Raw genomic sequence first — 22889 nt, forward strand, 5'->3', positions numbered from 1 at the left:
TATCTTGATTTGGTTTGTGGACAAAGTACGCCCAGAAGAAATTGACAAAATTTTTTCAGCGGAAATTCCAGATCCGAATGTTGATCAAGAATTGTTTGACATTGTGACTACTAATATGATCCATGATCCATGTGGTTCTCTCAACATGATGTCACCATGTATGGATAATGGAAAATGTACGAAACGTTTTCCTAAACCATGTCAAACTGACACTATCACCAATATCAATGGTTATCCATCTTACCGTCGTACGAGATGTAGATAATGGCGGTCAATCATATGAATTGCGTCTATCAAACGGTGTAAAAGTTGACATCGATAATCGCTGGGTGGTTCCATACTCACCATTGCTGTGCAAAACCTATAAAGCACACATAAACGTTGAGTTATGCAGTTCGGTGAAGTCTATCAAGTACATTTGTAAGTACGTTCATAAGGGCAGTGATAAAGCTATATTTGCTGTTCAAAATGTAAATAAGAATGACGAAATAACACATTATCAAATGGGACGATACATAAGTAGTAATGAAGCTATTTGGCGAATTTTTACATTTCCTATACATGAAAGGTATCCTGCTGTTGTACATTTGGCTGTGCATCTTGAAAATGAGCAGCGTGCTTATTTCACAGAACAGAATGCACTACAACAAACTTTAACAACTCCAGAAACAACTCTTACTGAATTTTTCAACCTTTGTAATCGACAAGATATTGTTGGTGAATTTGCGAAGACATTAATGTATACTGATGTTCCTAAATTTTTTACATGGAATAAACAATCAAAAAGTTGGAAACCACGGAAACGAGGCACTCCAGCCCCAGGATTTGCCAACATAGTTATGACAAATTCTTTAGGACGATTATATACAGTTCATCCTAAGCAACGCGAATGCTTTTTTCTGCGTTTGTTATTGGTTAAATTTCCTGGACCGACATCCTTCCAATACTTGCGAAAAGTCAACGGTACTTTATACGGCACTTTCTTTGATGCGTGTCGAGAGTTACATTTATTGGAGGATGATAACCATTGGGACCTCACACTTGCAGATGCAGCACTGAGCTCCTCTCCACAGCAAATTCGTCAATTATTTTCAATAATATTGACAACGTGTTTTCCGTCTGAAGCATCTGCTCTGTGGAATAAATATAAAGGCTCAATGAGTGAGGATATTTTGCATAGGATTAGAATTACTAATCAAAATCTCAGTACTAAATTCTCCGCAGAAATATATAACGAGGCATTAATAATGATTGATGATATTTATATTCTTATTTCGAACATGCCGCTCATAAATTTTGGCATGCCAGCGCCAATCCGCCAAGCAGCAGATATCATCAACAACGACGTTCAACGTGAACACCAGTTCGATATGACTTCTCTGGCTACTTTTGTTGCTAACAATGAACGATTACTTACTGCTGAGCAACGAAATATATATGATCAAATTAACGTGTCAATTGCAGCACAACAAGGTGGATTTTTTTTCTGGACGCACCAGGTGACACTGGTAAAACATTCCTCATCTCACTAATACTTGCGCGCATTCGATCTCAAAATCATATTGCATTGGCAATTGCTTCATCAGGCATTGCAGCAACCTTACTTGATGGTGGACGGACAGCGCATTCAGCACTTAAATTACCTTTGAATATTCATACCAATCCCGAAACAATGTGTAACATAAAGAAGCATTCAGGCATGGCTGAAGTTTTGAGAAAATGTAAAATTATTATCTGGGATGAATGTACAATGGCCCACAAGCATTCGTTTGAAGCTCTCGACAGGTCCCTAAAAGATATCAAAGATAATACTCGGCTTTTTGGTGGTGCTCTACTGCTGCTGTCAGGTGATTTCAGACAAACATTACCCGTCATTCCACGTGCGACATATGCGGACGAAATATACGCATGTTTGAAAGAATCTTATCTGTGGCGAAGTGTCAGTAAATTATGCCTTACTCTTAATATGGGAGTTCAACTTCAAAATGATCCATTATCATCAAGATTCTCTGAACAACTGTTAGACATTGGCAATGGTAAAATTCAATTGTATGAAGATACACAATATATTCGACTCCCTCAGAATTTTTGCAACATGGTGCCTACCAAAGAGGAGTTAATAAAAAGTATCTTTCCAGATTTGCCACATAATTATACTAATCATGCATGGCTACGTGAGAGAGCTATTTTAGCCGCAAAAAATTTACATGTTGACGCAATCAATTTTAAAGTACAACAATTATTGCCTGGTAGTGAAATTACATTCAAATCGATTGACACTGTTGTTGATACTGATGAAGTTGTCAACTATCCTGCCGAGTTTTTAAATTCACTGGATTTACCTGGAATGCCACCCCACAATTTGCGATTGAAGGTTGGTTCACCTATAATTTTGCTTAGAAATTTGAATGCTCCGAAATTGTGTAATGGCACGCGACTGGTCATAAAAAAAATCATGGGTAACATTCTGGAAGCCACTATTTTAAGTGGAAAATTTCAAAGTGAAGTTGTACTTCTACCGCGGATCCAAATGATTCCTTCAGATTCGCCTATACCATTCAAACGTTTGCAGTTTCCAATCCGCTTAGCATTTCCTATGACCATTAATAAGTCACAAGGTCAAACAATGACAATTTGTGACTTAGATTTAGAAAACCCGTGCTTTTCTCACGGTCAATTATATGTTGCGTGTTCCAGAGTTGGAAAACCCTCCATATTGTTTGTGTATGCTCCTGAAGGATTAACTAAAAATATTGTACATCTAATGGCATTACGATAACTTAAGATGTTTTTAATTGAAAAAATATATCTGTTATAAAATAGTTTAAGTTTTCACTTTTTAACCTTTAATTAAAATAAGTTTAAGTTTTGATTTAAAACAACCCCTACACTTAACTACGCTGGTAGTATACACATACTCACACGCTATCGATTGGTCGAATTGTGATAAGATTTATGTAATGACGTTAGATAATATGAAGACTTTTTAATAAAAATTTGCATCAAAACAATCCAGATTGTTACTGCTTATTCAAAAAAATTTGAAATTTTCCAATTAAAGACGTGTGTACAGGACATCGTCCGTCGGGTCCACTAGTATATATATATATATATATATATATATATATATATATATATATATATATATATATATATATATATATATATATGTGTGTGTGTGTGTGTGTAATTTTTTTTTTCTTTACTGGCACTAGACAACACACAGAGTCTTAAAGGTACATGGTTAAAGGAGATTCAGTTTTAAGATGTTTTATTGTAGTAAGATTTTAATATTGTTAAGAATGTTATTTAGATAATTTAAAGATAAATACTGAACATCAGGCATCAGATTCAGGCATTGGCTATAATTTCAATACTGAACATCAGAATTATTTTTATTTTTGGAATAATTAATTTAACTGTTCAAGGGAAATGTAAATACAAATAGTAGGGCCAATATTTGAGTACTGTATTGACTATTTTTTTATAGTTTGTAGAACAATGCTTTACTTTAATAAAAACGCTCAGTTTTTGGTTTTACTACTGACTACAGAAAGGCTCCAGTGGGTTAGCAGGCAGTGTGTCCCCTGATGAAGTGCTGTTTTTGCTAACAAACATACCTTTAAAATTTCGTTTTAGCTTGTTTTTGGTTTCTAACTTTTTAATTAAATTGTTTACAAAAGAAAAATTTGATATTAGCTGCTTTTGGTGTTTTTCCATTTTGACTTATTATTTTTAAGTTTTTTCCTAATATTTGCTTAAATCAATTTCATACTTTTATTGAGTTCAATACATTTGTAATAAATAAAGTTGTAGTTAACTACAAAAGTATTTATTTTTCTCAACCACTGAGGGAGCGCATGCCCTATTAACCAGCCTATTAACAGTGTGATTTTAGTTTCAAAAACTGAGTGCACTGTAAACATTTAAAGTGAATATTTAAATTTAAGACAATTTTCTTCCTGGATTTAGAAATGTGAACTTAATGGTTAAAGTTTTCGTGAAAGGCGTACTTCGACATCGGATCTGTAAAAGAGGTAAAAACGTCGTGTAAACACAGCATTCATTTATAATTAGATGTAATGGAAGAGTTTCGACACGACTCAGTTATGAAGTATTTTTAGTTGGAGTAGTGAAGTATAGTGCAATAACGCATCAACTGATATTTGGACTTAAATTATTAAGTATCTTCCATTATTAATAATATGACTTTGGAATCAAGTATTTTTAATTATCAATAATATTAGAACGACTTCTGAAATATTATTATTATCAAGTCTTTGCATCCACTTTAAAATCCCTCATTTGAACTAGTTAGTTATAAACAGTTTGTGGTGTTCTTCCGTCACACTCTTTTTTAACACTGCAAAGTGGCGCTGCTATCGTTACTATATTTCTTAAACTATTATATGTGTTCATTTTTCCTTTAGACAATTTTTATTAAAGACAACTCTAATGCTTCAAAAATATTATTTTTGATACTTTGAATAGTTTTATTTCATTCCAATAAAAGAGTTTATAATATAAAAGGTTAATTGTTACGTGGTGTTCTTATTGCAAAATCCAAAAAAATGACGTCAAAGTGTTGAAAGCGTATAGCATAAGTGAAATAAAAATGAAAAAATATTTGCCTTTTTCACCACTCTTAAAAACAGCTTTCTTTTTAGAAGATTATCAAACTTTTTTAAAGAATTCAATTTCCAATATTTATAAAGAAATCATAATATAATTAAATTATAAAATTTATTTTATCCGATACTTTATGAATACAAAAAAGGTGAATAAATTCATTTATGGATGAAATAAATATTGCATTTGTTTGTTCTTTTAGGACGCGATTTTAGATATCATCAAACTGTTTATTTTTAAACACATTTCCCAATATTATATTTATGTATTTTATTTTAATGCACGCGTATCTCTTCAACGCTCTGCAAATATTATTGTTTAAAAACGAAAAGAAGTAATAAGGACTTGTATTTCTAAATACGCACGCAATGATTTTTGGAAGATCGAATGTCCCCGATTTTTTATGTTTAACATCACGAAATTCGTGCAATGACGAATAATTTATTTTCAGTGATTGACATTTCCCAAATATTTTCTGTGTAAGACAAATTTACTTATTGTAACATCAATACAAACAAATCATTATATTCTGGAAAATATTTGCATTACTCATCTAATAGTTTAACGTAAATGAGATAGACCGATCGAAATTAGTCAAAGTGGCCTAGTTTCTGTTGGAAAGTAAAATTAATAGCAATTGTTGGATGCGACTTTTGATGAAAAATTATAAAAGTAATATTCATTGTCATCGAGTTATATTATTTCTAGTAAATGAGTTTCATACTTACACTGTAAGAAATTGCGGATCAAATTACGGTAAAAAGTACCGACACTCATTGTCCCGGTACTTGTTACCGTTAAATCCATTTTTTTACCTCAACATGTTACGGAATATAAAAAAATCTGATACACCGTAATTTTCACAGTACTAATTACCGTAAATTACAGAATCACTATATTTTAATAAATATCACTTTAAAAATTATTGCATAATATTTTACTTTAAAATGAATTTTACGGAAGAACGATTTTACATGCAATGATTCAAAGTGCTGGTATTTTACATCCTAATTTGAAACGGAATTTTTTACAGTGCAAGGATGCTTTTTGATGATACTGACCTCAAACGAATCAACACTTTAAGTAAATAATATACTATTTCTGTAGTTGTTGAGAGTTTCAAAGATTTAGTCATGGTTGTTAGATTAAGGTTTTACTGTCTTTAGTAAAAAAATTAAGTAATACTAAGCATACATAAATAATAAAACGTATTGGACTATTTGAATAGTTACTGCACCACTACATTATTTGGTCACATAAAACTGCCGAAATTTTATATTTTTAATAAATGTTATTAATTTTTAATTTGAAGGAAACAATCCTGAATTTGACTTTTAAATTAAGCTAGTTGGTCGTTTTAAATAACAACTTCTTATTTACGCTAAGATTAAATAAACAGTTTTAATATTATTGTTTCACCTCGGGATTCAGTTACAATTCTGGCTTTTCCATTCCAAATTTCATTTAATTAAAAATACCTTGGAGAACTTGATGACAAATACTCGTGTGGTATGATTTAGATATAAATTAATTGACTACACTATCATAGTCAATTAATCAATATCATCACTATCATAGTTACTGTCTGAAATTTAAAAAAATAGTATTAAATTCAATTAGTTTTAAAATCATTGCAGATAATTTTCACGTGTTTTATATAAAAAAACAGAGTAATTTAAAGTAATTTTCCACATTACTGTAAGCACATGTGGTCTTAAAACCCATTAAGCGCCAAGTCTCCTATTTTGGGAACCTTTGTTCAAGAATTTTTTCTCGCTGAGTAATTCACATGTATATTTTTTATATTTTTTTATCGACTGTTGAAAGTTTTTAGTTTTATTAGAAATTTTCACAGAAGGTTAGAAATGAAAATTGTTTATTTAGAAATTGCCTAAATGTAATCAAAATCGCTTTTTTTACTTCAAATGAAAATAATTTCAGAAAAAAAATAATTTTTCAAGTCGAGAAATTTAAAAATATTGAATATACAAAACAATTGTTCTGTCTTCATATAGACGCCAACAAAATTTAAAAAAATTTATTTAGACCGATTTTACAGTTGTTTATTTAAAGAGGTCCCAAAATGGGAGACTTGGCATTCTGTGACTAACACCATCCTCAACACATTTACATAAAGGCAAATATTTATAGATTCTTTTTCGTCATACTTAGTACCCTCTCTTTTGTTGTTGAAGGTCAAATATTATCAGTGCAGGTGTTGAATTGCTCATTGTGACCCCTCCCATTATCCATTCTGTCACATAGAATGTTTCAAACTGTAAGATAAAAAGAAAAAAATTCTCAGTATTTTGATCTAATCGTTCGGTGAGTGTGGTTCTTTTCTTCTAAGGAATTTTTTAAAAGTGGCTCGCAGGTTTTTAACTGTGCAGCAAGCATTGATTATATGGAAACATTAGATACTGATAAATTCTCAGGTCATAAATGTAGTTATACGTGCTTGTAGTATTATGTCTGCGTTGCAACAAAGAGTGTTAGTGTTGTAAAATGGAAAGATAATAAAATTGTATTCCTGGCATCAAATTTTGAGGGAATTGAACCAATAGGACGTGTGAAACGTTGGTGCCAAAAGTCCAGGAAGAAAACTGATTTACCTCTACCTGGAATAGTTGCCTCATATAATCAGAACATGGGTGGTGTTGATATTCTTGACCGATTTCAGTTCTTACAGACCAAAAATAAATAGTAAAAAGTGGTGGTGGCCCTTTTTTACCAACATTCTTAACATGGCTGTGGTATCATCATGGAAGTTTCATCGTGAGGTTAATGTACAGATGTCAAAATTAACATTTCTTCGAGATGTAGTCATGGGACGGACCGGAGACTTCGCCTAATGGACTTGGACCACATGGGCAAGTAAATACCAACATTCGATTTGATGGAGTTAATCACTTAATTACACAGGCTGGTAAGCAGTCAAAATATAAGTTGTGCAAAAAAAAATACTCCTTTGTGTTGTGAAAAATGTAAAGTAGTGCTTCACAAAAAGTGTAAAATTTTGTTTCATACAAAAATGTAGAACAGGCAAATTTGAAGAATAATAATAAAACTGGTAAAAATATTTATGAACCATTTTGCTTCTTCGTTCAAGCATGTTTATTTCAAATTTAACTTTATTGATCCCATTAAAATAGATTTGGCGATTTTTATCAAAATATATACAAGTAATGAAACTAAACGTTTAACTTGTAGCGTAGTGTGTAAGTGAGCTATGTTAGTCCCATTAAACGCCAAGTATCCCATTTTGGGACCCTATTATATGCCATACAATTTACTACACGCTAAACTAACGATGCTCTGCAATTTTGTAATGAACTCCTCTTAATATCTAAAACTGTTTTCAATACAAAAACAGCACTTTTACAGTTTACTACTGATTAGTGGCTCACTTCGTCTCATCTTGTAGTTACGGCATATAACCACTTCACTAAATCTAGACCTTTAATATGCACACCTTTAATCTTTCCAAAGTTAAAGAGGGGAAATCTAGGAGTAAACTAGAATTTTACAAAACTCTAATCTTTTTATCAGCAGATATAAATTTGGTTAAGGAAAATATGGGCTTATTTGCAGTTTTAAATTTAAAAAAAGATCCAATTCTCGAAAATTGGATTGAAATAACTTAATATTATAGAATTCTAAATATATATATATATATATATATATATCAAATTTTAAGTACAAGGAAACTTTTTTTCCGTGTCAGCAGAAAAGATAACGACTGTCAGAGTCACTGATAGAGAGAAATTCTTGAACCAATGCACTGTCAACGGTGTAGCTAGCGCAATCTTTAAACGTCATAGTTTTTGACAAATAAATCATGCTTTTGGACCTTTTTTTTAAAAAAAATAGTCCTTAAGAAATGAGAAATGCTCCTATATTTTAGCATTGTTGAAATCTTTTCTATGATAAAAAAGGAATGAGTAAGAATAAATGAATCAGATCCTTAATGAATAAAAAATTATGCATTTGCTGGATGAAGAAAAATATAATACATTTATACGTAAAGTGAGATAAATGAACTATATTTTGTTCTTGAAAAAGGAATAACCAGAGATAATCATAGAAACGAAAATCGAGATAAATTAAAAGATAGATTAAATTTGATAGCAGTAATTTAAATTGCAATTGAACTTAATATGCTGCAGCAACAATAAAGTTTATAGATAAAGTTGGATTTTTTTATCAGTTTTTTTATGTACTGGATATCCGAAAAATTTAAAAATAAATTTAAGAAAAGCAAAACGAGATAGCAGAGTATAGTTTGCTGCATCCAGGAAGCAGCAAACTTATTCTTATTAAGGTATCCGACTACCTTCGGGACAAAATTTTTGAAAAATAAATATTTTTCACAACATTATTGCAATTTATATTGTATATTAATTTAAATAAACATATTTAATAGAGAAAATTTTAATATACAGGAAATTTTTTGTTTAAAGAGTATTTTTTAGATAATTTTAATGAAAATAACTCATTAACGGAAAACACTCTACACAAAAAACTATTGTACATGCAGCTATCAAACTTTTTGAGCCGTTTTGTATAACCCTCTGAAGTGTTATGAACCTCAACTTAAATGATAGCATGAAATTAAAAAAATTTATGGAGTGTTAAGCATATTTTTCCATTTTTTTTCACATTTTCTTCACATTATCTACTGCAAAATATCTCATAAAACAAAAAATAATACAGTTATCTGAATTCTGGAGGTCTGTTACATAACCACCAATACAAGAAACAATCTCTGAAAGTTTGAAGACAAATTTAATATAATTAGTTGAGTTATCTTGTTTTCCGTAGACAAAAAACAGCAAAATTGTCATTTTGAGAAAAACACAATTAAAGTTTATAATTAAATTTTTTCCAAAAACTATGCATTTTTGTCAGTAGGAAGTTATTATATTTTATAGGGGGCACATTCCTTCACACATTTTCTTAGTTTTATTTAACGTAGCGATATTTTAACGTATTATTTAGCGATATTTTAAAGTATTTAGTGAATAACATCAAAAGTCTACTACTTATAAAGCATTTAACACAGGAACAATTTTTTATTAAACAACCATCTTACTGTATTTTCACACTTTAATATATATGTCTAAATATAGTTTTTATTAATAATTAGAAGTAAAAAATATTATTTATAATATTTATAATAGCTCAAATCTAGAATTTTCTTCTAAATGCAATTTGTTATCATAGCAAACCGGACAACATAATGAAGCTAATATCACCATTAGGATCTCAATATCAATTATTCGATTGCCACACAGATTGTTTTTCTCCAAAGGCATCAGTTCTTTCTTGACATCCATAGAAATCGATAATTTTGAAGAGCTTGAAGTAATAGATTCAACTGCTTTACACAATTTTGAATAAATGGTATAATCAACTTTACTCAAATCATCGCTTTTGGTGGCATGTTGATTACCGTAATATTTACGTTTCTTAGATCGAGAAGTACGTCCTTTACCCATTTCAATAAATTCATCAAAATAAATAACAAATTTTTTTGAAAGAAATCAATAAATTTCCTCAAAACAAATCAAAATCAAGATATAGAAAGTACGCTTCAAATGTAAACAAACTATCAGAAAATATGCTAGCTTTTCATGTTACCCACAAACAGAAACCACGAAACGTAAAATCTAATTAAAATATAATTCAGATTATTAGCCGTGAGTTTAAGAGCTTTTAAAAATTAAATATCTAAGAAAAATAAACACACAAATAGAAATGGAACTAAAACTATTACCTACTACGGGCTTCATTTCTGTAATTTCCGGTAAGTTGGACAGCTGTCATCTGTTACTAAAATAGCTATAACTAAAGTTCTGCTTGACGTGCATTCAAAAACAAATCAGTTTTTAAAACTAGAAAAATTGGGCATTATTATAAAGCAATAAAATAAAAAAGAGATTTTTTGTGAAAATCCTCTTTTTAAGGTAGTCGGATACCTTAATCTTCCAAACTAGTTGCGAAATTTTCCACCATGTTATGTCACTAACTTAGAAACTCTATCAAGTAATGCTTTTAAAATAACTACCATTTGAAGCATATAGTGAAGTCTGAGAACAAAATTAGCATAAGAACAAGTACACAGTTCATTTATAGAAATCTAACATGCAGCAGAGGAAAAAAATTTTAATACATGTTTTATTTTGACTAACTTTATGACTTAATTTTAAATTTGAGGAAAACAATTTCCAATTTCCGAAGCAAAAAGCAGCTAACTGCTCATTATTTTCTTCTGACTTTTTCAAAAATATTTTTTCTTCTAGATTGGTCATTTTTGGATTACCTGGAATACTAACCTGGAATAATACCTAAGTCGTTAAAATTTTTAATTTGGAATGTTGAAATTAATGAATATGAAACCCTATCGAGGTTTTAGCAATTTTGAAAAGTTGATGCAAATTAGCTAGTCGATGCTGTTATTTCTCTGTGCTCTATATTTAGTAAGCAGATTAAACAGTAGGTAAAATAGAAGGTATTTTTTCATTTGTAGTATTATTTAAGTTTAAGATAAATAGTTTTATAAATCTCCTCCTAAGGGAATATTATATATTATCATTCATCAATCTTTTCTTTTTAAGAAATATCAAATACTTTTTAATTCAACAATGTTAAATAATTGGCATTTTTTAATCCCCTCTCTTTCATTTTTAATTAAAATAAAAGGTCTGTGCATTACTAAAAAACCTTCTTTCTATATATTAAATACGGCAAATGAAGATAATATTAACATATGATATCAATTAATTTAGATAAATTTTACAGATATTGATTAAGTCATATTGATTAAGTCATATTTATTTAAATATATAATTATTAAATTATGAAATTATTAAATTTTTTATACAGTTTAATTAAACAATTTATGTAATTTTAATTGATATTTTTATTATATAATTCAGATAATTTAATCATTAATCAATTTAAAATGCCGGGATCTTATAAATAAACTTTGTTGCTGTAATGTTACAACAAATTACATAAAATACTTTAATTGCCTTTAATCATTTTTTGGCTTTTAAATAAAATTAAGTTTATTTTATGTTTTTAAATATTATTTTCTTCAATTTTTATTAAATTTAAATTTAGAATTATTTGTAAACCATTAATATGTTGTATTTTTTACGAGAAATGAAATACGTTTTAAAAGGTGTAAATTTCTATTTGGTTAAAATATTCTGGATATTGGATGGTTTATGATTTGTTTCAAATATTATTCTTAAATATTTTACAAAATTCATTGTTTAAACTAAAAGTAATTGATTAAGCTCAAAAAAGCAATTAATCTTGGGGAATTTTCAACCACATTATCAAAAAGCCTAACAATTTGATTGAAGCATATAATTTTTAAAATCATATGGTGACTTTTGAAGCGCAATATATTTTAAAATGTAAAATAATTCTAAAGCTTTAAATTACTAGATATTGGATAGATTTTAAGTTATTCTCTATGGATATTTAAAGTTACCAGAAAAATCCATTGTGAATGTTTAAACTAATTGATTACATAAAAAAATGCATTTAATCTTGTGAAATCTTTAATCAATTTGTTGGAAATATTAACAATTTCAATGAACAGTCTCAGTTTTCAAAATGTATGTTTTTTAGATGTCTAGAACAGATAATTTGTTACGCAGTCAAAAACAACTTTTGAAAACTATAATTTTGAATCATTATTTCCATAAAAAGTTTCTCTACTCTTATGAATAAAATTATGAAAGTAGAGATGAAATGAAAATAGAGAGTTCCTTTATTTCCGTTGCCAACAGAGGAAAAATAATTTATATTTATAAGAATTTCTTTCATACATCTTCAAAGAACTTTTTAATCGATGAAAATACAAACATAAAAGGGAAAGCTTTTTGGCTTCTTCTAATTAAAGTCTACGCTGAATAGAAGGAGTACTCAGATAAAAGGGAAGAAATGAGGAAAAAAAACAAAAAAAGAAAAACCTTTTTTTTTGTACTTTTCATTTAATGGTGTATAAGCTATTTTTTTGACAGTAAAAAATATAATCAATAAGGTCATACATAAAACAGCACTTCAATTGAACTGACTGCATTAACATTAAAGTGAATAGAGGCTTTAGTTAATAAGAGGCATCCTATTTTGCTCTGACGTTGTTTATTTTAGTAATCAAAATTTTCGTTTTTGAATATCTCATTATACTAGGATAAACTTAAGCTAGGTATTAATGCTATTATGGAAAGTAAAATTAATGCTCATTCACATGGATTTTTTTAAATGAGATTTTCAAAGCTGTTTTTTTCTTCCGTAATATATAGAATTATATATGTGATTATAATGATGTTATGATTATAAGATATTAATGGTTGATGATTTGTAAAATGGTTTAACACCATTCTAAAGTAAGTATTATTTCAATTACATTGATTTTGTCAAATTTTTTTTTAAATGCCTGTATGAAAGAAGTAATGGGGATATTTTAGTAAATAGTGTGTTTATGCCCATGTAGCTTAAGAATAAATGTGGATACATTAAACACATATAAAATTTAATGGAAGTATTTTCTGGGTTACACACAAACACAATTTTAGATAGGAGCAAGGCCAAAGTGCGTGTGTCGAGCGTTATGTCAGGACAGAGTATCCGTGTGTCACCATTCCGCGATTAACAAGAGTTAGAAGTGAAAGTTGTAGTTCATGTCTCTGGCTCACGTAGTGCCATCTAGCGTTGACCAGTTAGAGCGATCTGTTGAGCTCTGCCACAAGTGCAGAAATACGTAGTTTCAACATCAGGACGAGAATCAAACAGAGCTATAAAATGACTGGAACGTTATTTAATGTAGTCCTTGACTGAATAATATGATCCACACTAAAAGACCAGAAAACTGGAATACGATAGAATTTCGAGATAATCCAGAGGACCTTGATCACACACACGATATTGTATTGTTGTCTTCCAAATAAGAAGGCATGGAGACCAATTCAAATAGGATAGAGGGTACAGGGAGGAAAAAAAACTTTTTTTGTACTTTTCATTTAATGGTATACACGCTCTTTGTTTGATAACAAAAAATATAATCAATAGCGTCATACATAACACAGAGCTCCAATTGAATTTATTGCAACAACGTTAAATTGAATAGGAAATTAAGTTAATAGGAAACATCCTATTTTGCTCTGGCATTGGTTAATCAACAGAACAACCAAAAAAGTTTTCATAGCCAGGCCAACAGGTACAGGAAAAAGAGGACTGCCAAACCTAAGATTTTTAGACTGCCTTGAAAAAGACCTATAAGTTTAAAGAATAATAAACAGGAGAACCTTGGCGAAGGGAAGAATGTCCTGGCATAGGCTTGTTGAGAAGGCCAAAGCCCATCCTGGACAATGAGTCGTGCCAATGAAAAGAGAATTGGTTAATCAAAGTTATCGCTCAGGCTTGATATTATGTGATTTAGGAAAATAAAATTAATGTACTTTCACATGGCATGTCTATAAATGGAAATAAAATTGAACAAACATACTGACACTATACACCTTGAAGTGAGCGTAACTACCGAGGTAGATCTCAGCAAGAATTAAAAAAACGCAATATAATTTCAGAAAATTATGTAGAATTTAGAACTTAACATAGAACAGCAACTAAGAGGGAAACAAGATAACATACTTGATACTTTTCAAACTAAATGTCTCATACCAATTTTAAAGATATACTAACCAAATAAAATCATAAATAGCGAGCCCTTTAATGAAGCAAAAACTAAATCCGTCTAAATAAAAATGAAAAGTGAAGATTCTGGATATAATACAAGCTAAGAATAACCCCCAAAGAATCTGACTAATAAAATTTAGACATGGCCTTCGGATGGAAAACGGAAAAGAGGCTGACTGGAACTAACCTATAGATAAATGATAAAAAAAAAAGACGTCTTGGGGAGTGAAAGGGAGGCTGCCCTTGACTGAAAGGGATGGAAAATGGTTCTTTGCGCCACCTGGCGTAAAGCGAATAAAGTAAAGTAAATCAACATTTGTAACGGGTGCTTTATATCTTATTTTATATCCGTCGTTGAACAGCCGACCCAATTTTTAGGTTTACGACTACTAATGTTGAACTCCGTAGCCTTGTAATTTTGAACCAACCCAGAAGACAAGGGAACTCCGGGATCCGTACCCCCAGAGGTATGATTTGTTATGGAAAACTTTCTGACTCGACAGACTTAACGTGCATCAGTCACCATTTACAACACGGGTAGTCTTTCACCAACAGGGATCGAACCCACTCCCTCTTGGACATGGGCTCAGTGCCCTTCCAACCAGGCTATCCCGGCCTTTGTAAAGGACATTTTATTTTATAGCCGTCGTTGAACCACCGACCTAATTTTATTTTGGGTTTACGACTACTAATAACCAGCTTAACCCCGTCCAACCACCATAAGGAGGCATCCGGGGACACTCCGAAGCGAAGTTCGAAGCGAGCGCAACAGTTCAATTACATAAGCAAACATATTCAAAATTTTCAAATTAGACTTTTAACAAATAGGTAGAATATTAAATATGAAATGTCTACTATAAATACTAATGTCCTACTCCGTAGCTTTGTAGTTTTGAGCAAAATCCAGAAAACAAGGGAACTCACGTATGGGGAGAAAATTGCCTTCGTGGAAGACTTTTTGATGAAACTAACCCGTATTTGCGTTACATGAAGAAGGAAAACCACGAAAACTTCCCATGGTCAGCCTGACGGCAAGGGGATTCTAACCCATGATCTGTCTACCTCTGAGGCTATTTTGCGTCACCACTGTGGTCCGTGCTAGCTGGGTGCGGAATTCGAATAAACCAGCTTTCGCTGGGATTCGAACCAAGTTCACCTCATTGGAAGGCGAGCGTTCTAATCCCCTGAGCCACCGCGACTCTTGTAACGGACATTGTAAGAACATTGTAACTATATGCTATTATACATGCTAATTAACTCAATGATGCATGCTAATATAATAATAATACATGTTAATTTGCTCAATGTTTTTTTTGGTAGATAACAAAACACATTATCAACGTACGTTAAGATCAAGCCGTACACTTATTAACATTATTTAATTTTCGTTGCGTGAGCATTTTCCATAAATTTTATTTATAAGATACTTTTTCAAAAAAACGAATCGAACTTTAATTGTTATAAATTTCGGTATTGTCCAAATATGTGGTCTAGCTGTGTTGTTATTTTATTTACTGTTTAGCATTAATAATCAATTTCAGTACAGTAAGATAAACATCATCTTAGAGAACACAGGAAGCAAAAACACTAATCCTCAGAGAAAAAAAAATAACACTCTGTGTATGCCGGGGAGTGTCTTTTACCCTTAAAACATCATCCGTTCAGCGATGGCATTTAACCTTAATAAAAAAACATAAGTTTATGATATACCGGGCAGTGGCATTTTACCTTATAAACCTAGATGGATACTCTTTTGCTATCAAAACTTTTCTTTTCTTAATATTGAGACCTAAGAGTTGAGACTTACTTATTTTTATCTAATTATTAACAGAGAGTATATATAATATATAATTTATGCACGTTTGGGGCATCTATCCGCTATTGGCGCCCAACCTCTGATTTTTCTTTCATATTTGTGGAAAATTATAGAATTTAAAGAATATAACAATTTTGTGCATTAAAATTATTACTGTGTTAATTCAAAATATAGATTTTTTTTTCAATTATATAAAAGTTGAAATTCTTAAAAAATAAGTATTTTTAAAAATCTGAAAAAAAGTTAGCTTTAAAAAGTATTCAGTTTTTCTCAACAATGTATCATTTTTATATTTTTAAATTATTGAAACTAGAAGGCTGATTGGTAATGCTTAGAATCCTGGGTTCTATCCTCGGACAAGGCAGGTTGACTCAGCCATTTATATCTTCAGTGGCGAGATAAAATGAGAACCAAGTGAGCTTTGACACTAAATAATAGGCATTTTTATTTTATTTTATACCTGGCGTTGAACTGCTGACTCAATTCTAAGTTTGCGGCTATCAAAGTTTAACTCCATAATCTTGTAATTTTGTACACAACCGGGAAGACGAGGTGACTCTTCGATCAATCAATGTGACAGACAAGGATTTTTCGATCCAAATTTGAATTACAATTCTAGCACATATTGGCGTTAAATGGAGAGGAAAAGCAAATAAACCTTCTACAATTAACCCAAAGGCAGGGGGATTCAAACCCATAACACTGAGGATATTTTACTTCAGCACTGAGATCGGTTCAAGACGGAAGCGAAATTCGTATGAAAAAATTAAACGCTGGATTTAGAACCTGGACATGCTCAAACTCCTGAGCCTCCCCGGCTCAAACTACTCAGCCATGCTTTGCCGACCGTCCAAGAAGAACATCTGTTGCATCCCAGAGTTCAAGGTCAAGAAAACTATAATTGGAACAGTACAAGACTTGATACTTGACAATTATTTGACTCTCAATGGGTTATAGTGCTGATGAGTTTAGTTTAGTTTTCAAATTATTGCTCTGCTAACTCCAAAATTTTTTTATGTACTACATATAACCAGGTTAAGTTTCGTAAAAAGCAACAGTCATTAAAAATCTTAAACATTTAGCCTTTCAAAGCATCAGTTATTAACAATATTGATTTTTAATTGAAAAAGAATGCGTTAAATTTATTTAGAATTTAAAATGATGTTATGTAGCTGAAAAATTAGCTTAATATGTATATTATATCATTACACCTTCAATGTTAAGGCAAAAATAACTTTCAAAGTAAATTGCAAAGCCTAATTAATAAACTGATTCAAATCTTAAGCACGTTTCATGATGAAATAATAAAAATTCTAATCAAGTGTTTTCGTCAATTTATTATACTTTCAATACATAAATGTTTTTAGCTTATTTTTGAAAAATCATTTCGAAAATAATAAAAATTCAGCTCCGCATCATTGAAAAGGTCATCATATGCCTTTGTAAGTACTCCATAAAAAAGGAAATATTCTTGTTAGCTAATAAAGCAAGTACAGCGTCGATCTTCTTATTTATTAATTATTATGTTTACAAGAACAAAACTTATTTGTATTCACCTCCTAAATAATTTATCCCATTACATAAATTCAATCTTATATTTCCCATTCGAGTTGATTAAATTCTTAAAAATAAGGATTATCTGTTTGTTAAAAAGCTTCTCAGATGAATAATAAATATTTTAATTTGATATTATCGGTATTGCTGAATTCAAAAATGTGACATTATTTTTTGATAACGGAAAACTGATTTAAAACTTATTCATGTATTAATGTAAATAATGCTCACTCTATTTAAATTTTAATAGGTGAATGAACAATTTTCCTTTTTTTATTAAAAGAGGATTATTTTTAATTATCCGAATTAAAGTTGAAACAAATAATAAATAAATGGAATATGCATTTTCTTTTTAAATTTAGTTGTGATAAACATAATTCCTTTATTTTGATGATTATAATTTCGGTGACATTCTTATGCACCGTTAGAATTTTCAATGTAAAATTACGGTAAAATATCTGGCAGTAGTATATCTATCTGATTTGACATAAAGTTTCAAGTTAGGGACATTTCTTGACCTTTACATGTTTTAAACCGTTTGGAACTTGTATTGTAAAAACTGCCACGAATAAAATCTAGCCAGTTTTGTAATGATTTAATACTAACGCCGTTTCAAAATGAATTTAAACTGGACACTGTAGTTAGGCAATGATAGGATTTTCCTAAACAAATTGATAATAGAGTTATATAGTGATTGTTTAGCATTTTTTTCAAATGAACCATGGAATGGGGAATTATTATTTTATCTAGTGAGATGAGAAATACTAGACATTTTTGCGAATTACTGCTCCATATTGTTTCCAGCTTAACAAGGGATTTCGAATTCCAATTGGTCACTAATGTAATAGTGCTGGACACTAGATACTCCTCCTATGTTAGTTGAATGGAGGGAATATTATGGTGTCAACACCGGGATTCAAACCCTTGTTAAGCCGGTCATGATTGACGTATTTTCCTTACGACTTAAAATTTTTTGCAACTTGAAATTTTCAACTTAAAATTCTGGGCAATTTCATACTACCCAGAACGTTAGAAACTTACTGGCTTCATGAGATGTTCACCAAATACTTATTACTATAAGATTAAAAGGCATTCGTTCACGGAAAATAAAAGTACGAATTCATTATCATTATCACATGGCTTAGCTTCCAATTTTCGAAGAACGTGCTCTCAATTCTTATTTGCTGGGTGTCGAGAAGGGAAGGATAAAAGCTTAATTGTCGAACCCGATTTGATGAAAACAAATGCCGTTTCTCACAGTTAATAATTTGAATATCATATTTTTATTGTTACTTGACTATTTTGTTGAATATGTTTCTGAGAAATTTCTAACAGTGTGACTTATAAGCAGAATGCAATTGTCAAAAGCTGTCCTTTCCCTTACGGTATAGGTATATCAAATAATGCTATTGAAGTATATAAATAATAATATATATTGCTATACATTATATAAGTTTCCGCAGAAGAAAATTAGTGAATATTTTTATTTTGTTTACAAAGAAATACTCCGCACTTTGATAAAAATTCCAGTCTATATTGCATATTATTCATTCAATTTAACATAAAATTAACAAATAAAAAATAAAGTTATTCTCCAAATCAAAACTACTTTAAAATATTGCAAATACTTTATCTTTTAAGAAGTTACGTAAAATTAAAAAAAGACTCATTTAATTAACTAGAAGTCATGTGTTATTGAAAAATTTTGAATTAAATATATGTTATACACGTGTATAGTAATATAAGATAATTATATAATAAGTCATGTTAAATTTTTCAAAGTACAAATAAATATTCCTTAAAATTAAGTTTAAAACTCTAAAATTTTTAAACTTAAATAAAAAAAGAGCTCTACTTTGAGATATCCCAAACTATATATACAGAACAAAATTTCAAAATATGCCAAGAATAAGTCATGTATTTTATCAATCATGTTGTTTTAAACAATGCATTATTCAAGTATACAATGAAATGCATTAACTACCACTAGGGCAAAACATAATGAAAGTGAAGAATTTAATATTTATATTTTGCCTTAAACTGAATTGAATATTAGAATATATATAAATATAAATATATACATATATATATATATATATATATATATATATATATATATATATTGCCTTGAATTGAATTGAATATTAGAATATATATATATTTTAGAATTGAATCTTATTTTTCGAAAAGTTCGTTTGAGATTACATTTCTTTCAACAAAAATATATTAATTTTAAGCTTATTTAAATTATTATTTTAATGTTAATCAGCAGCGTTAACCCGATTTAAAGCTAGGTTTCTTCGAAAACAGTAAATAATTTTTCGTTAACATATTTCTTTTTGAAAAATATATAATTATCGAACTCGTTGAAATAAATTTTTTTTTCTAATCCGTAAGTCAATAAAGATTTCAAAATTTTTCACCTTATATTTTTTAAAATAAAGTACAATAATTCTTGTACAGTGGAAAATTATAAAAATCATTTTTTTAACGGAAAATGTAAGTTATAAGCTGTTTCTTGTACTAGTTATATGAAAATATAATAAAGCTTCCGTTCCAACAATTGTGAAGTCTTTCTCAATTCGTGAAATAGTTCGGATATTTATGTATGTAGATAAATTTTAAAAAATAAATTTTTTACAGATAAATAATAATTATACTTGAATTTAAATTTTTAATGGTCAAGGGAAAACTTTTAATATGAAATAGCTAAATATCTAATTTATTTATTTCTTGTTTAAAGTTTTTTATAGGTATATCAATTTAGATTGGTTTTGATTTTCAAAGAAAATGCAATACAGAATAGTCACGAAAATTTATAAAAGACTTAAAATATTTTTGAATAGTAAAATAGTAATGACTAAATAAAAAAATTCTTAAATAAGTTTCCAGAATGATTCTAGAAAGAGAAAAAAATATAGTCAAAACCACCAGAATGTGGTAAAATTTGTCCTGGTTTTGTTTCTATTAGTGCACCAAAACTTTAGGTAATTTTTAGTGAAGCGCTTTGGTAACGATTTCGGTAAAATTTTTATAAAAATATGGTTTTATAATATGTGGCATAATTTGTTAAGCGTGGCAAAATTTAATCATTTTATTATGACTCCATAGAAAATCTTATAGAAATTATTTATTCTGTTAAATTTAATTTTCAGTTTTGCAATTTTTACTAAATGCGAGATGAAATGAACTATGGCTTTAAAAATCAAAAGTTTTGATGAACCATTTCCCTATGAAAGGAAAAAAATATTAAACGAATGGTTTAATAACCATTTCTGATTGTTTTCTTATACAGAGTTATGATTGTTATATCCAAAAATGCCATTGCCACACAGTACGGTGATTTTACCAGATTCCTGTGTTCTCTGAGCAGCTTTCTCTTCAAGAGAATTGTTAACGATTGTGACTTCGAATTAAGACATTCAATTGATTGTTATAAATTTCCAACGAATTTAATTTGAAATTCATGCCTTACAATTTTTCATTTGTTACATGCTTTAGTAACAATAGGTCAATAATAATCATAGAAAAACAATCAACATTTAATTCCGTCCCATTGTATTGAAATAAACTCAGTCTTCCACTTTAGATTTTTGAAAGAAAGTTACACTCTTAAAGTTACGTGCTATCCATATTTCTTTATTTATTTAAGTTACAGTTTTTGAATACAATTTATTTTGCCAACTTAAAGAATCAAATGAAGACCTTTTTTCTAGGTTGCGTTGGACTTTTATAATAATAGATGGATTATACTAAAACTGATAATCTAAGAATTTATAAGCAGTTAAATATTTTATTTTCACAAAATGAAACAATAATAGAAAAAGTAATAGATCATTTTCACAGAAATAAAGATTTTATTAGACAAACTAATTATTTGAAAGAAATTAAATTTGGTGAATATTGTATGCGTGAACTAAAACATTTGTTAAAAAATAATACTGCATGGCTCAAATGAAATTAATAAAGTTATAAATCTTATTTTTACAGCACAATGTAAATTACAAAGTACACAATTCCTTGAGAAATTGTTATGTTTGGCACAATGCTTATTTACAGAAGATAAATAATTGTTTAATTATTTTACAGATTTATTTACAATTTTATAACTATGTTTTTGCAAAAACGCAAAATAATCATTTAAGCAATAGGACTCATCTTAATAACTATTTCTGAATCCATTCTTGATCATCTTTTGTCTATTTTCTTCGAAAATGCTGTCAAACATTATAAAGTCAAAATGCTCTGACCAGCCTTCTGAGAGCGATTTATTAACAATGTAATTATTTTTGTTACCGTGGATAGTCATGCAATTTTGTTAAAATACAGAGCAAAAGTAGTAATAACTTGATGCTGTGAGTTTCGAGGTAACTTGCTCCACTCTTCTCATCATTTGAATCTGAAAAATATAATAAGTATTTTAAATAATGTTGAAATTATTTACAACAAAATTTCTCAAATTTTATTTTTCTATGTTCTACCTTTTATATATTATTCAAATTAATAATTACTTATATTCTTTATTAGAAAAATAAAATACTATTTTCATATTATAAAATGACTGCCCCGAAATCACAAAATGCTTGATAAAGACATACAAAGCGAAATTGGCATTTTTAAAATAATAATAATTTCTAAAAAATTCCAAAATTAATAAATATAAACTTAACATAAAACGAATATATTTAGCATGAAATAAGTTGCTTAAGTATAAAAATCATTTTCCTCAAATAAAACAGCTAATTTTCAGTCGAAACCAATTTACTGAGTTTTACCAGAAGCCACTGTTATTCATTGTTTAAAACCAATACCCCTAAACTGCTTAAATACCGAATTAAGCAAGGGTAAACCCAACAATTTGAAATTTGAAAAAATCACTACCAAGGAACATTTAAGGACAACAGAAGAAATAATTAGAGTGGAAATATTTTTAAATTTTTTTAACATTGTAATAAGAAAATTTTTAATATTGGCGTTTGGCTGATTCTTTTTTTACTGACGGCAATAAACGATTGCTACAGCTGCGTTCCAGTATGCGTCTACGATCTTAGCAAGAGGGAATCCACTTAAAAGACCACGAAAAAGCAAAATATTGTTTTAGAAAATATTTTAACAGTTTAAACTGTTGTATACTAACGAGGAATAATAATTATAAATTTTTCTCCAGGAATTGTTTTTA

General features: G+C 29.4%; 3 protein-coding genes across 3 annotated transcripts in view; 2 read left to right on the plus strand and 1 right to left on the minus strand.

Moving 5' to 3' along the window:
• Positions 1-167: 167 nt before the first annotated feature.
• On the plus strand, positions 168-1532 carry LOC147806474 (uncharacterized). The gene has a single exon (XM_087149639.1). It carries the CDS (start codon positions 168-170, stop codon positions 1530-1532), a length of 1365 nt encoding a protein of 454 aa, XP_087005765.1.
• Positions 1533-1672: 140 nt separating this feature from the next.
• On the plus strand, positions 1673-2779 carry LOC147806475 (ATP-dependent DNA helicase PIF1-like). The gene has a single exon (XM_087149640.1). It carries the CDS (start codon positions 1673-1675, stop codon positions 2777-2779), a length of 1107 nt encoding a protein of 368 aa, XP_087005766.1.
• Positions 2780-21483: 18704 nt separating this feature from the next.
• The window catches only part of LOC107444984 (lachesin), a 186174-nt gene continuing 184768 nt past the window's right edge, over positions 21484-22889 (minus strand). Inside the window, exon 10 of the mRNA XM_016059278.4 lies at positions 21484-22109. Coding sequence (XP_015914764.1) covers positions 22003-22109 — 107 coding nt within the window. The 3' untranslated portion in view covers positions 21484-22002. The remainder of the gene's footprint in view (positions 22110-22889) is intronic.

The sequence above is a fragment of the Parasteatoda tepidariorum genome, chromosome 8 (assembly GCF_982258835.1).
Source record: "Parasteatoda tepidariorum strain Cologne lab strain chromosome 8, Ptep-v5.0, whole genome shotgun sequence".
Lineage (NCBI taxonomy): Eukaryota > Metazoa > Arthropoda > Arachnida > Araneae > Theridiidae > Parasteatoda > Parasteatoda tepidariorum.

Bases quoted from the DNA above. Each gene is read 5' to 3' on its own strand.
- LOC147806475 (XM_087149640.1), top strand. From the start codon at position 1,673: ATGTGTAACATAAAGAAGCATTCAGGCATGGCTGAAGTTTTGAGAAAA.
- LOC147806474 (XM_087149639.1), top strand. From the start codon at position 168: ATGGAAAATGTACGAAACGTTTTCCTAAACCATGTCAAACTGACACTA.